Source organism: Quercus robur, chromosome 3 (assembly GCF_932294415.1).
Source record: "Quercus robur chromosome 3, dhQueRobu3.1, whole genome shotgun sequence".
Taxonomy (NCBI): Eukaryota; Viridiplantae; Streptophyta; class Magnoliopsida; order Fagales; family Fagaceae; genus Quercus; species Quercus robur.
Window position 1 is genome coordinate 32,718,949 of NC_065536.1, and position 12,456 is coordinate 32,731,404.

The following is a 12,456-nucleotide window of genomic DNA, read 5'->3' on the forward strand; positions in this document are numbered from 1 at the left end:
CTTTTGGTACTTTGCTATCTTGCCTTCTTTAGGCCTAAGATTACTAACTCCTTTGGCATTTCTCCCTTGTCTTTTGCATTTAGGCTTGATTGCCTTCCGCTGCCTAGATTGGGCGACAAATAGGGTGTTTTGGTGCACCCCCATGCGTTTCGCCTTAAGCTCAAGATGATGAGAAATATCAGTAAATGTCTTGATATTCTCACTATGTTTCAAAATAAGCTTCATTTTCCCCTAAGTAGGTTCAAATAGTGAGTATCACTGCTGTAACCAGCTGTTCATTAGAGAGATTATTGCCAACAGCCTTTAGGTCATGGATCAATGCAGACATCATCCTTAGATGTTTAGCCATGCTATGCTTTGAATCCATAACATATTGCACAAACTTCAAAGTAAGAGCTTGTAACCTAGTTGTTGAAGTCCCTTCATAAGCAATCTTTAGCTTGTTCCATATCTCTTAGGTATTTGGGTAGTCCTTAAACTCCCCAATAAGATCATTGTGCATGATACATAGCATAGTGAAGTGTGCACATCGATCTTTCCTAACCCAAGACTCATAGGCCTCTAAGTCACGACGATGTAGGGTAGTATTCCCATTTTCAGGTTGAATCATCACATTGGTTAGGGTTTCAAGGACCTCTTGTTCATTAAGCAAATATTGAATTTTTCTATGCCACATATCATAGTTGGTTCCATCTAGTTTCTCTCCCTTAGTTAGATCAACAACTATATTCTTAGCCATTTTCACTACATTCATTACACAAGTTAACATTAGCACACACATTGTTTTTTTAAAATTTTATTTCCATAAATCCAACTAGACCATGATATTCCATTCGACATAGTGAGATCGAAAATTTGCTAAGCTCATAATCATCTCCCACTATGTAAATTAAAATAACACATCTAATTGATTTTAAATAAAATTTTGTAAGGAATAAAACATCTCATCATCCACATTTCAAATCATACATATAACATGTGTCCATACATCTTTGTGCACAGCACATTATGCATGGGCTCCACTTCAAGCCCTATTGGTAATTCGATACAACATGCTAAGACAAAATTTGAGACTTATTGGTAACCATGAAACACTTCCCCTTACATGGCTTCCAAAATTAAATTACACAGCCTTAAAATTACATTACCAAAAACAATGGCCCAAAGATATATTGCCAAAAAACATTGGCCCAAAAATTACATTACATTTTCAAGAACCCTACTACAAAGATTCTATTTTTAGTTGAAAATTGGCGATGCTACATTACCAAATAATTTCAAGAATTGTCTTGTCCATCCACAATAATAATAAGTAAAAATATACATGTTGCATAACAAATTACCAATACAACTCTATTCAAATTCTCTAGAAAAAAATACTTGCATCAAATAGAATATATGGTGGCTTTTGGATAAAGATACGCCATAGTCTCTAAATATAGAGACAAGCAAAAGAGTCTCACAAACCCTAGGACACATATTCATCACATAATGCATTCATATAATATCAATTCAATCATATCACAATATGTTTAAAAGACATCATAAGTTAATTCAAAGATTAAATTCCATGCATGATTATACACCAACAACCATGGGACTCCTTTTTAATTTTATAGATAACCACTCATGCACATAGTGAATGGGTCGCACACATTACACTACTACAAACCAATCTTACATGCGTGGAAAATGTTTTTTTTCTTATTTTTTATTATTTTTATTGTTCATCGTCTTCAATCTTAGACATCAATTTTTCCAGATTTTATCAAATACAACCATACTTTAAAAGGCCACAACTCTCTCATTTTAATTCTAAATTAAGCCTATTGGATAAGAGAGGGAGAGTGGCTGACTTTAGCCTTCACTCATTAGCAAGGCTTTATGTCTTGTCAATCATCATTAAAAATCAGCTTGCTAAGGACGGGGTTTAAGCTCAATTTGACATGTGTCCCCCCTTTGACCTGACTTGACAAGTTGAAAGTGATTGTAGTGGGTCCTAGCTGTTAGTCTAGTTGTGTTGAAACTTGAATTGTGATCGGCCTAACCATTTTAGTCACCCATGTGAGCTTTGGTTGTTGAGATTTGGCACATGGGCTGGATTGTTTTGGTTGGGCCTTGCCATCGAGCTTCTTGGGCTTGCATGTCCCTACAAAATAAATAGTCTTGCCATGGGTTTGTACTATACATGGGCATTTGTAGTTGTAATTTCTTATGGAAAAATAAGTATAATTCTCATAAATTTTGTAAAATAAATAGTTTTATGAGATGGGTAACATGTCATAATTTTTTTTTTCCCCATGAGTTAGCATATTTGTTAGGGAATTTAGCATGTCAAAATATGTTGTTGCCAAAGATTATTAGCTTTGGGCTTTGAGCATAATATAATATTTTTGCCAAATAATACTTGAGCTTTGATAGAATAATTGTTAATCCAAAAATTAATAGTTTTGGGTTTTTTTTTTTTTTTTTTTTTTTTTTTTTTTTTGTAAAATGTTGCTAAAATAGTATTTAGACTTTTTGTTAAGTGTTGCTAAAATAGTATTGGGCTTTTAATAAGGTAATTTAAACTTTTTAAAAATATTGTCTTATAATAACAGGCATTGTAATAGGGTGCTGTGTAGCAACAGACTTGTAGAGAGTGCTGTGTAGCAACAGGTTTTGTGAAGAGTGCCATGTAGCAACAAGCTTTGTAAAGAGTACTATGTAGTAACGGGCTTTATAATAGGGTACCGTGTAACAACAGGCTTTGTAAAGAGTGTCGTATAGCAACGGGCTTTATAATAGAGTGTCGTACAGTAACAAGCTTTGTAAGGAGTGTCGTGTAGTAACGGACTTTGTAATAGGGTGTTGTGTAGCATCTAGCTTTGTAAAGAGTTTTGTTGAGCTTTTTGTGTTTTGCCCACAAGATAAATGAGTTTAGGCTTTTATAGAGATGGTATAATTTTGTAACTCAATTTTGGTAATAGTATGAGAAGTATTTGTGTGGGCCCAAGTTGGGTAATAATATGGGAAATATTTGTGAGGTCCAAGTTGGGTAATATGAGAGATATTTGTGAGGGTCCAAAATAATTTATGGGGCTTGTATGGGTATTTTTGGTGAGTGGGCAAATAAAATTAGGACATGAAAAATTGGGACACAAGTGCGAGTTTTATTTTTTATTTTTTTATTTTTTGAGAATCCAACCTGGAAGTCCAGGAAGGAACTTTATTAGACAAACAAAATTAAGCAACATCAGAAGCAACCAGGGGGGCAAGGTCTGTAGATATATCTTCCAACCAGACCTTAAAATCATTCCCCTCTTTTGCTTTCTTTGCCAAAGGATCGGCAACCTTATTGCAAGAACAATTAACAAAACAAAAATCACATCGATTCAAATGAGAAGACGAATGGTAAATATCGTCAATGATATGACCGAAAGAAAAATGTTCAGCCGTTCCAGACTTGATAGCATTGATAACCCCAACAACATCACCTTCAAAAACCACCTCACGAAGACTCAATTCCAAAGCGAAACTAACTGCCTTGCAACATGCAAGGATTTCGACCTCAGCTACTGTTTGTGGGAGGGGAATACGCACTGACAGAGCACCTATGACAGCACCTTGCCAGTCTCGTATCACCACGCCGAGAGCTGCAGAATTTGTGCTCTGGAAAACTGCACCATCGAAGTTAGCTTTGTATTGATTTGGCTCAGGAGGACGCCACTGAACTGAAGTCGGCAGTTGAGTGGAAATTGGGTTCGGATCTTGGGCATTGAGGAAGTCCTATAATAGACCACCAGCTTTTTGGACAATCTGATTCAGGGGAATGGATTGGAGGCCCAACCGAATGCAGTTACGCCTATTCCACAAAAGCCATGAGATGATTATAAAAACTTCTGCTTTAAGATCATCAGATACCTGCAAAAAATGAGCAAACAGATTAGAAAAATCCCCTGGGGGGATTGCAACTGAGCTACGGGCCCAGCTTAGTTGGCTCCACACATTCTCCAGTGCCTCACATCCCCACACAGCATGGAGAATATCTTCGGGTTGGGCATTACAGACCGTGCATCTGTCAGTATCAGCTATAAATCGACGGAACAAGTTGACCATGGTGGGTAGAGCCTCATTGCATGCATGCCACGCAAAATGCTTCATCTTGGAAGGGATCCATAGCATCCATAAGCCTCTCCAAAATAACTTCTGGGGGTTAGGATTTGAGCTACTAGTGTTGTTGGCTGAAGCATCACAAGCTAGCAACTTATAGGCACTTCGGGTAGTCAATAGGCCAGAAGGAGTTTTAGTTATTCCAACAAGCTTCCTTCAATAAATAATAGCCTTTTCTCCTTGTCTTTTCACTTGCAACTTTCAGTGTTTCAGTAAAAAAAGTGCTGGCCTTGATTATTTCCCTTTACTTGTTTGCTTACATCGAAAATAGGGAGAGAGTAAGTCAGAGAGAGACTTTTCTTCTTCTTCTTCTTCTTATTTTTGATTAGGGGTAAGAGAGAAACAAAGCTTTTTAGCAAGGCAGAGAGAGAAATAGAGCCTTTTCTCCTTCCTTTTCTTGTCTTCAGCCAAGGGTGAGAGAGAAACACAGAGCTTCTTTCTTTTCTTCTTGTTTTCAGTCAAGGGTAAGAGAGAAACACATATTTTCTTCTTCTTTATTTCTGGCAGCATCAGTGGGTCTTCTTCTTTATGGTATTTTTGCTAGAGCAAGAATTAGGCTTTAGGCTTGATTCAAAGGCAACTTTCCAAATGGTTTTTTTTTTAAAGGAAAATTGATTTCAATTTGGAGTTTGTTTTTAAAAGTACCTTTCAAAACATCTTTAAATCTTCCAAGTCTTAAAGCTAGTTTTATGAACATGTTTTTCGAGTAAAAATTACTAATAAGATCCCTTGGACTTTTTTGCTGCTCACTAAGAATGGACAGAAGGGATGATGTACCAAATTGGGTTCAGCTTTGAACACAAATGAGGACCAAATTAACATAGAACTCTATTTTATTTTCAAGAATTAAATTGACGCAATAGATGGTTAAGATACATTATTAAAATTTCATATATAATTTTAGGACAAGAAATGATAGGTTAACTAATACAAATGACTACATAAAATTCAGAATCAGCGTATACATTTTCATGCTGTTTGCTCCAAGGAAAAGAAATGTTAGAAAAAATTCTAAGAATATAATAATTTCTTAGAATTCATTTGCTTTTAGGCATTTCAATATAACAACATACTCTTTCTTGTAAATAGACTCACTTAGTGATATTATAAACTAGCCTCATCACATATGCTTTGTGTATGCGATAAGGTTTTTTTTTTTTTTTTTTTTTTTTTTTTTTTTTTTTTTTTGATTTAGTGTCATAATTTTCCTTAAAATTTTTTTTTTTTGGATAAATTTCTTTTGAAAACATGGATTAGTAGGAGAGTATCCTATTTTGTAGGCATTTTAAGTGGAGTTGGAGGTATATTTTTACTGGGTTGTTTTTAAGTTTTTTCCCTTTTAAACCTAAGATTTAGGGATATTTCTGAATTACATAAAAGTTCAGTCAAAATAGGGGAATTTTCTTAGAGATAGTATAGATATTTAAACTTAACCTTACTTTGATTATTCATCTTTTTAATATGAAATTTGAAAAGATAAGAAAATAATTCCTTTAAATTATCATGCTAATGTCTCTATATAGAAAATTCAGCACAATAGTTTTTATTCGCTCTCTCTACATATTTGATTGAGTCCTTGGCCAAAAGGCAAAAAAAAAAAAAAAAAAAAAAAATCAAGTCCATTAAAAAATTTGCTACTTTGCTAGAGTCAGGAGAAGCAAGCCTAAATACTTAAGCCTTCATAACCATATATATAGAAAGAACTTAAAGGAGCCTTAGAATTTATGGACTAACATATTTAATTATTTACTGCTTATCAATCAAAATTCTTACATGCACATGATGCTCTATATAAGCATACCCATAGTGACAACTTAAAGAAGACAGAGATTTATATTCAGGAAAAAAAAATAAAAGAAGCCATAGTTTTAATGGTCACAGGCCTAATGGATATCTCAAACAAACTGGAGAAACACAATATATTTAACAAAAATCTAGATAAGAACCACTGCAAAATTTGAACAATAAAGCTTCATGAGATTGATTGTTCATCCTTTGCTTTCTCAACCAACACAAGCGCAAAATAGAGCCGTCCTTTGTTTGTATTAGAAGAAGCAGCATCATCACAATTTTCTTTGTCCACACTGAAAGACCAGAATTGCACTACATCATCTATCTTGAGACCATTCGGCTCCTGGACACAGTTCCAAGTGGATCTCAAGGCATGTGTTGAACTCATGTTGCCCGTATCCGTAGGCATGTCCCACACGGCTAACCTGTGACTTGATCCTTTTTTAATTTTAAAACTTTTTTTTTTGGTAATAAATATAATAAAATTAAGACATTATTAGTTTAATTGTTTTTTGTGAGCCTTACAATGTATAACTCAAACTCAATTTGACAAATATAATGCATGTTTTTATTTTATTTTTTATAAAATAAATCAATCATAATTTGAACATTGTTTTGGATAACACCATTTAAATACAATGGCCTCAAGAAAACAATTGAGACCTTTATCTAACTACATACAAATAAATTGAAAGATGAATGGTTGAGACGTTTTCTCACTTGAATAACTAGATAAGTAAAATTTTTTAGAGATCAAATAACAAAATACATGATAAGAGTTAAAAACATATATTTGAAATTATAAACATGTATGAGAATAGATTTATAAGTGTGAAAAGATAAAAAACAAAATATATCAATGAAATTGGCATAAATTAGGGATGCTTAGGCCTAGAGTATGTGTTTTTTTAACAATGATATGACATTCATAGAAGAGACTACATATAAATAAGTAAACAATCAAACTTTGATCTATATTCTCAAATTGAAATAGAGTGCTAACCACAATTGATATTAAATTATGAAATTAGTTTTCAAGATTATGAATTTCTTATATGTTTTTATTCTTTTTCAAATTAGCTATCTAATAGGGTATTTGTAATTTCATTATATGTTTGGGGAAGTTGATATTGTGTAGAAGTGAAACTTGTGTGTTAATTTTAATTAGATTTTCAAAGGGTAGACTAGACCTCTTTGTGTTTGTGCTATTTGTTTTGGTTAGCAATGTTGGGATTTGTATAGTTTTATGATTATTGAATAAGTATTAATTGTTGAGCTGGACTCATTCTTGATATGAGTGGGGAATTCAAAGTAATGTATTTTATACCAAGTAATTTCATGCATGACTTACTAAATGGCAAATACATTAAAAAAGAAAAAGAAAAAAATTAATGTGAAAAAATACACTTGCAATTTGATTGACTCGACATGTTTCTAACCTGCTTAAATGACCTTTTTTTTTTACCCAAACCTGTTTTCGACTAAAACCCAATTGATAATATGAAAACTAATAAGGAACTATTTCGTATTGATTCCAAAATACGAAAACTCATAAAAGGAAACTGAAAAACTTCATGTATTTGTGTGTGTGTGTTTTTTTTGGGTTGATAATTGGATATATTCAAGTTCTATTTTTATTAAATTTAAAAAAAAAAAATTAGTTTCTTAATGACCTCCTAAAAAAAATTCTTGGGGTTATCACTGAGTATAAAGTGGAACACAAAAGGTGGTACAGATTATTTGTATTTTTGGTTGGGTATCGTTATGACTAAATCATTTGACTCCTTTTACATGTAGCTATTCTCATGAGCTTGAATTTATACATGTATGGTTAAAGTTGAATTGAAGTAAATTTGACATCCATGCATGATGTATATATAGAAAATGGAATTGCTAGAGTCTTAATATTGATTACAAAGATTGTGGGTTCAAAGTTTGGTTTATAATCTACATGTACAAGCTTGAGTTCATATGAATTTTCTCTTATTTGAATACGGCTTTGCATGCTAGCTCCTTAGGTATTGCAAATCCCATCAATCTTTAGGCTTGATTCAAAGGCAACTTTACAAATAGTTTTTCAAATCTATTTTTTAAAAGGAAAATTGATTTCAAATTGGAGTTTGTTTTCAAAAGTAAATTTCAAAATGTCTTTAAATCTTCCAAGTCTTAAAAGCTAGTTTTATAAACATGTTTTTCGAGTAGAAACTACTAAAACCCCTTAACCGTTTTTGTTGTTCACTAAGAATGGACAGAAGGGATCAAAACCAATTGATCAATTTTGATTGATGTGCCAACTAGGGTTCAGCTTTGGACACAAAGGAGGATCAAATTAACATTGAACTCTATTTTATTTTCTAGAATTAAACTGAAGCAATAAATGGTCAAGATACATTATTAAAATTTCATATATAATATTAGAACAAACTATGATAGGTTAACTAATACAAATGACTACATAAAATTCAAAATTAGTTGTATACATTTTCATGCTGTTTGTATCAAGGAAAAGAAATGCTGGAAAAAAAATTCTAAGAATATAATAACTTATTAGAGAAGCCATTTGCTTTTAGGTATTTCAATATAACAATTTACGCTTTTTGCAAGTATACTGAATTAGTGTTATTATAGATATTAGACTTATCCATACTTTGATTATTCATCTTTTTAATATGAAACCAAAAAGAAAAGAAAAATAATTCCTTCAAATTATCTTGCTACAGTCTGTATATAGAAAATCCTGAAAAATAGCTTTTGTTCAATCTCTACAAATTTCAAACCCGTTTGAGTAAAATGTTAACAAGCTCTTACTCAATTTTCCACTAAAAGAATTGAATTACAACCTTGAAATAAAAATTGAATTTACAGAATCGCAAAAAAAAAAAAAAAAAAAAAAGAACTAAATTCCCTAAACCCATAACATCGTTGGTACAACAATAGATAAACTGATAAAACAAGTTGACTTTGTCATATTTGATTGAATCCTTGGCCAAAAGGAGGAAAAAAAAATAAATTCAAGTCAAAAGATTTGCTACATTGCTTGAGTAGGAAGAAGCAAGCCTAAATCCTAAATAGAAAGAACTTAGAGGAGCCTTAGAATTAAAGGATTAACATCTTTACTGCTCATCAGACAAAAATTGTTACATGCATATGATGCTATATAAGCATACCCATAGTGACAACTTAGAGAAGACCGATTTATATTCAAGAAAAAATAAAAATAAAAGAAGACTGTGTTTTAATTAATGGTCACAATTTATGAGCCACCATATCTGACAGACACAACCTATTCATTAACACCATCCTAGTGGATGCGTCAAACAAACTAGAGAAACACAATATACCTAACAAAAATTTAGGAAAAACCACTTCAAAATTTGAACACTATAAAGCTTCATGACATTGACTGTTCATCCTTTGCTTTTTGAACCAACACAAGTGCAAGACAGAGCCGTCCTTTGTTTGTATTAGAAGAAGAGGCATCATTGCAAGCTTCTTTGTTCACACGGAAAGACCAGAGTTGCACGACATCATCTATCTTGAGACCATTCGAATCCCGGACTTCGTTCCAAGTGGATCTCAATACATAGGTTGAACTCGTGTTGCCCGTATCCTTAGGCATGTCCCATTGAACCAAAACAATATGACCACTCTTAAGCATGGGATCGATGAATTGCACTTGTATTTCTTGCCCTGCTCTAAGCTTCTCTTTCTCTTCCTCAGTCAAGAAATCTGTCCTCACTATTTGCCTTAATGGTATTGAAAACCGATTATTACCCTTAGTTATGTCAGTCTTGAAAAGCTTTTTCTGTATCACCAACAATTTGTCACGCCCACCCATTTCTTCGATCGCAACCAGGAACTCTTGAGGTAGATCAGGCGGTGGGTTTGGACCCGGTGGAATTTTAGCCTTGATTGGCAATCTTGATTCCCAAGATTGCTTCTTTTTCTTGGTTTCCAAACACCATTCATCTTGATCTCCCAATCTTACTCTCTTTGAAACAGGCACAGCAGTGGTTGTGAACATGAAGGCTTTTTCTTGCTCCACAAGGATTGGCTTGTTTTTCTTGGTTTCCAACTCAAAACGACAGTCTTGATCATCATCATCATCCTGGTCCCCAAATCTTGATCGCTTGTTTCGAACAGGCACAGTCACAGCAGTAGGGATTTCTTCTTCCACAGAGATTGGCTTCTTGAGAGACTTTTCTTGGAAGAGCCTATGAAACTTGCGATGTTTTTTTCTGGCTACGAAGGCGACCTCAACCAACGCGTCAAATGGAGTCCAATTGGGAGCAATAGTATGCCCCTCCATATCATAAATACCCATGTTCTCTAACAAAGAAATATCTGTTTTCATCTGCTTCTTCTTCTTCATCTCACAACTTTCCCTTCTTCTTTTGGTTGAACCCATAACCATAAAGAATAGTAAATACTAAAAAACACAGAGAGATTAAAAGAAAATAGTGATGGCTTTTTTGTTTTCTCAGGAGCGAGAGAGCAATGTTTTGTTATGAGAATCAAGAGTTAAGAACTAGCAATATATATAGAGGAAGAGAGCAATATTGGGTTGTAGCTACGTAAGTATTTCCTAGTGAAAATTGGAATACTAAATTTCCTAATCCTTTTTGGCGAAGGAAAAGGATTTAAACTAAAACCCTTCTAGTCTAGCTTTGTGACCGTTGTACAATATCTAGAGTCGGTGGGATGGGATGGGATAGGATCCTCAAGGGACGACTCGCCGTTTGTTTCAAAATTATTATTTTAAAGGGACAACGAAACACCGTTTTATTAAGCCGAAATTGTTTAAGCAGTAAAAACGATAGGTCGTAAAGAATCTACTTTAGTACTCGCCGTATTGAAGATGAGCGATGTGGGTACACAGTCTCTCTGTTACTGAGTGCTATAGTGGTTTTGTTTGAGTTGGGGTTACTAATGATGTGGGTTATTCATCGGCAAGATATTATTATTATTGAATAAATGAAAGCGAAAGAAAGAAGAGGATATTCATAATTTTTTTTTTTTTTTTGGTGTGTTAATTAATAGTACACATCCAAATGTATCAATTTCATCATTTTAGGGTATCCAGAATACTGGAAACTTGAACTGCAAACACATTCTAACTGATGTTGACATTCCTGGAGTTTGTATATCCTCTACAATAATATTTTTTCTGTAATATACACATACACATACACGCATATATTTGTAATACTAACATTGAATTATTGATTGAAGTACGATTAGGAATAGTTAAGAGTCTTGTAATTCAATTAGTTGGTAATACTAACACTGAATTATTAATTGAAGTACGATTAGGAATAGTTAAGAGTCTTGTAATTCAATTGGTTGGTATCTTCTGATATTTTAAATGGAGATATTCAGGATTTAAATCCTTCTTCCCCCATTGTAATTATCAAATTATCAAAAAAAAAAAAGTGATCCCAATTGCATCTATTGGCTATTATACTAAGATTAGTTCTCTGTTGTTGATTCTTCAATTGTTTTTGTAATCTAAATTCTAGCAATGGACTTGAGTCAAAGTATTATCACGTGGTAAGACGTTACTGCCAACAAAAGAGAGTCCAAAAAACCTATTTCCTATCACACGCAACTGGGCATGCTTTTTATTTTTATCTTAATTTTTATTTATTGTGTTTTTTCCTTTGGCATTACTCTTGCCAAAACTGATTGACTTCATTGTTTCTATTTTACCTTTCATTTTACTAGTTTTCTCTCTTATTTTGGTTGTTTTTTGTTTAATTGGGACTGAACATATTTGGTTGCTAACTTGCTATGATAGTTTGCGCAAACTTTAACTGATCATCATTTTTATCGTGCAGATTGACTGCTTTTCAGGTACCAACTAGTTTTACAGTCTACCAGGGAGTTTTTAATCTGCATGTTGCTTTATTATATTTCAAATTTTTTGTATTCTATCAATTGGAAAAGATAACTGTTCCTTTCCGTTTTGTTATGCCGTTCTTTTCCTTGTCCAGTGTGTCCTCTTTATACCACCATCTATGGACAAAGGCGAATTTGAGTTACTACATCATCTCTGCCATGCACAAGGACACTCAATTTGCGTGTTTCTTGAAGCAAGTTATTTTGATTCCATATGTACCAACTGTTTTGTTTTCAGAAATCTGTTATGTGCATTTGCCCATATTGCAACATCCAATTTTCTCATTCTTAATTAATGGATTTCAATTTCGAATGTATTTGTTATATTTGTTCTGCACTGCCTCCCATGGCAATGTCATTAATTATTATATTGGATAAACGAATTTAAAGAAAAGGATTTGGATTTCAATCTTTAGTTTAAATGACTTGAATAGTGTATTAGACAACAATTTTTATCTATTGATGAAATTTATCCAATGGAACCATTAATTTTAATTTAAAATTTTCAAGGCTAGTTCCAACATATAATTTTATTTCTAAATTTCTACATTTCAATAATGTAAACAATAATCGTATTGGTAGTACAAAATATGAAATATTTTTAGACTATGAAGG

The 12,456-nt window shown here is 33.1% G+C and overlaps 1 protein-coding gene across 1 annotated transcript; it reads right to left on the reverse strand.

The window, feature by feature from the left end:
• Window positions 1–3,225: 3,225 nt before the first annotated feature.
• Window positions 3,226–4,098, reverse strand: LOC126719535 (uncharacterized). Its single transcript, XM_050422074.1, has 2 exons — window positions 3,904–4,098; window positions 3,226–3,768 (listed from the first exon to the last, which is right to left on the reverse strand). The coding sequence occupies exons 1-2, from the start codon at window positions 4,096–4,098 to the stop codon at window positions 3,226–3,228; spliced, it is 738 nt and encodes a 245-aa protein (XP_050278031.1).
• Between the last annotated feature and the right edge of the window lie 8,358 nt (window positions 4,099–12,456).

Bases quoted from the DNA above. Each gene is read 5' to 3' on its own strand.
- LOC126719535 (XM_050422074.1), bottom strand. From the start codon at position 4,098: ATGGTCAACTTGTTCCGTCGATTTATAGCTGATACTGACAGATGCACG. The intron at 3,769-3,903 runs GTATCTGATGAT...GGTCTATTATAG, and splicing joins TGTTTGCTCATTTTTTGCAG to GACTTCCTCAATGCCCAAGA.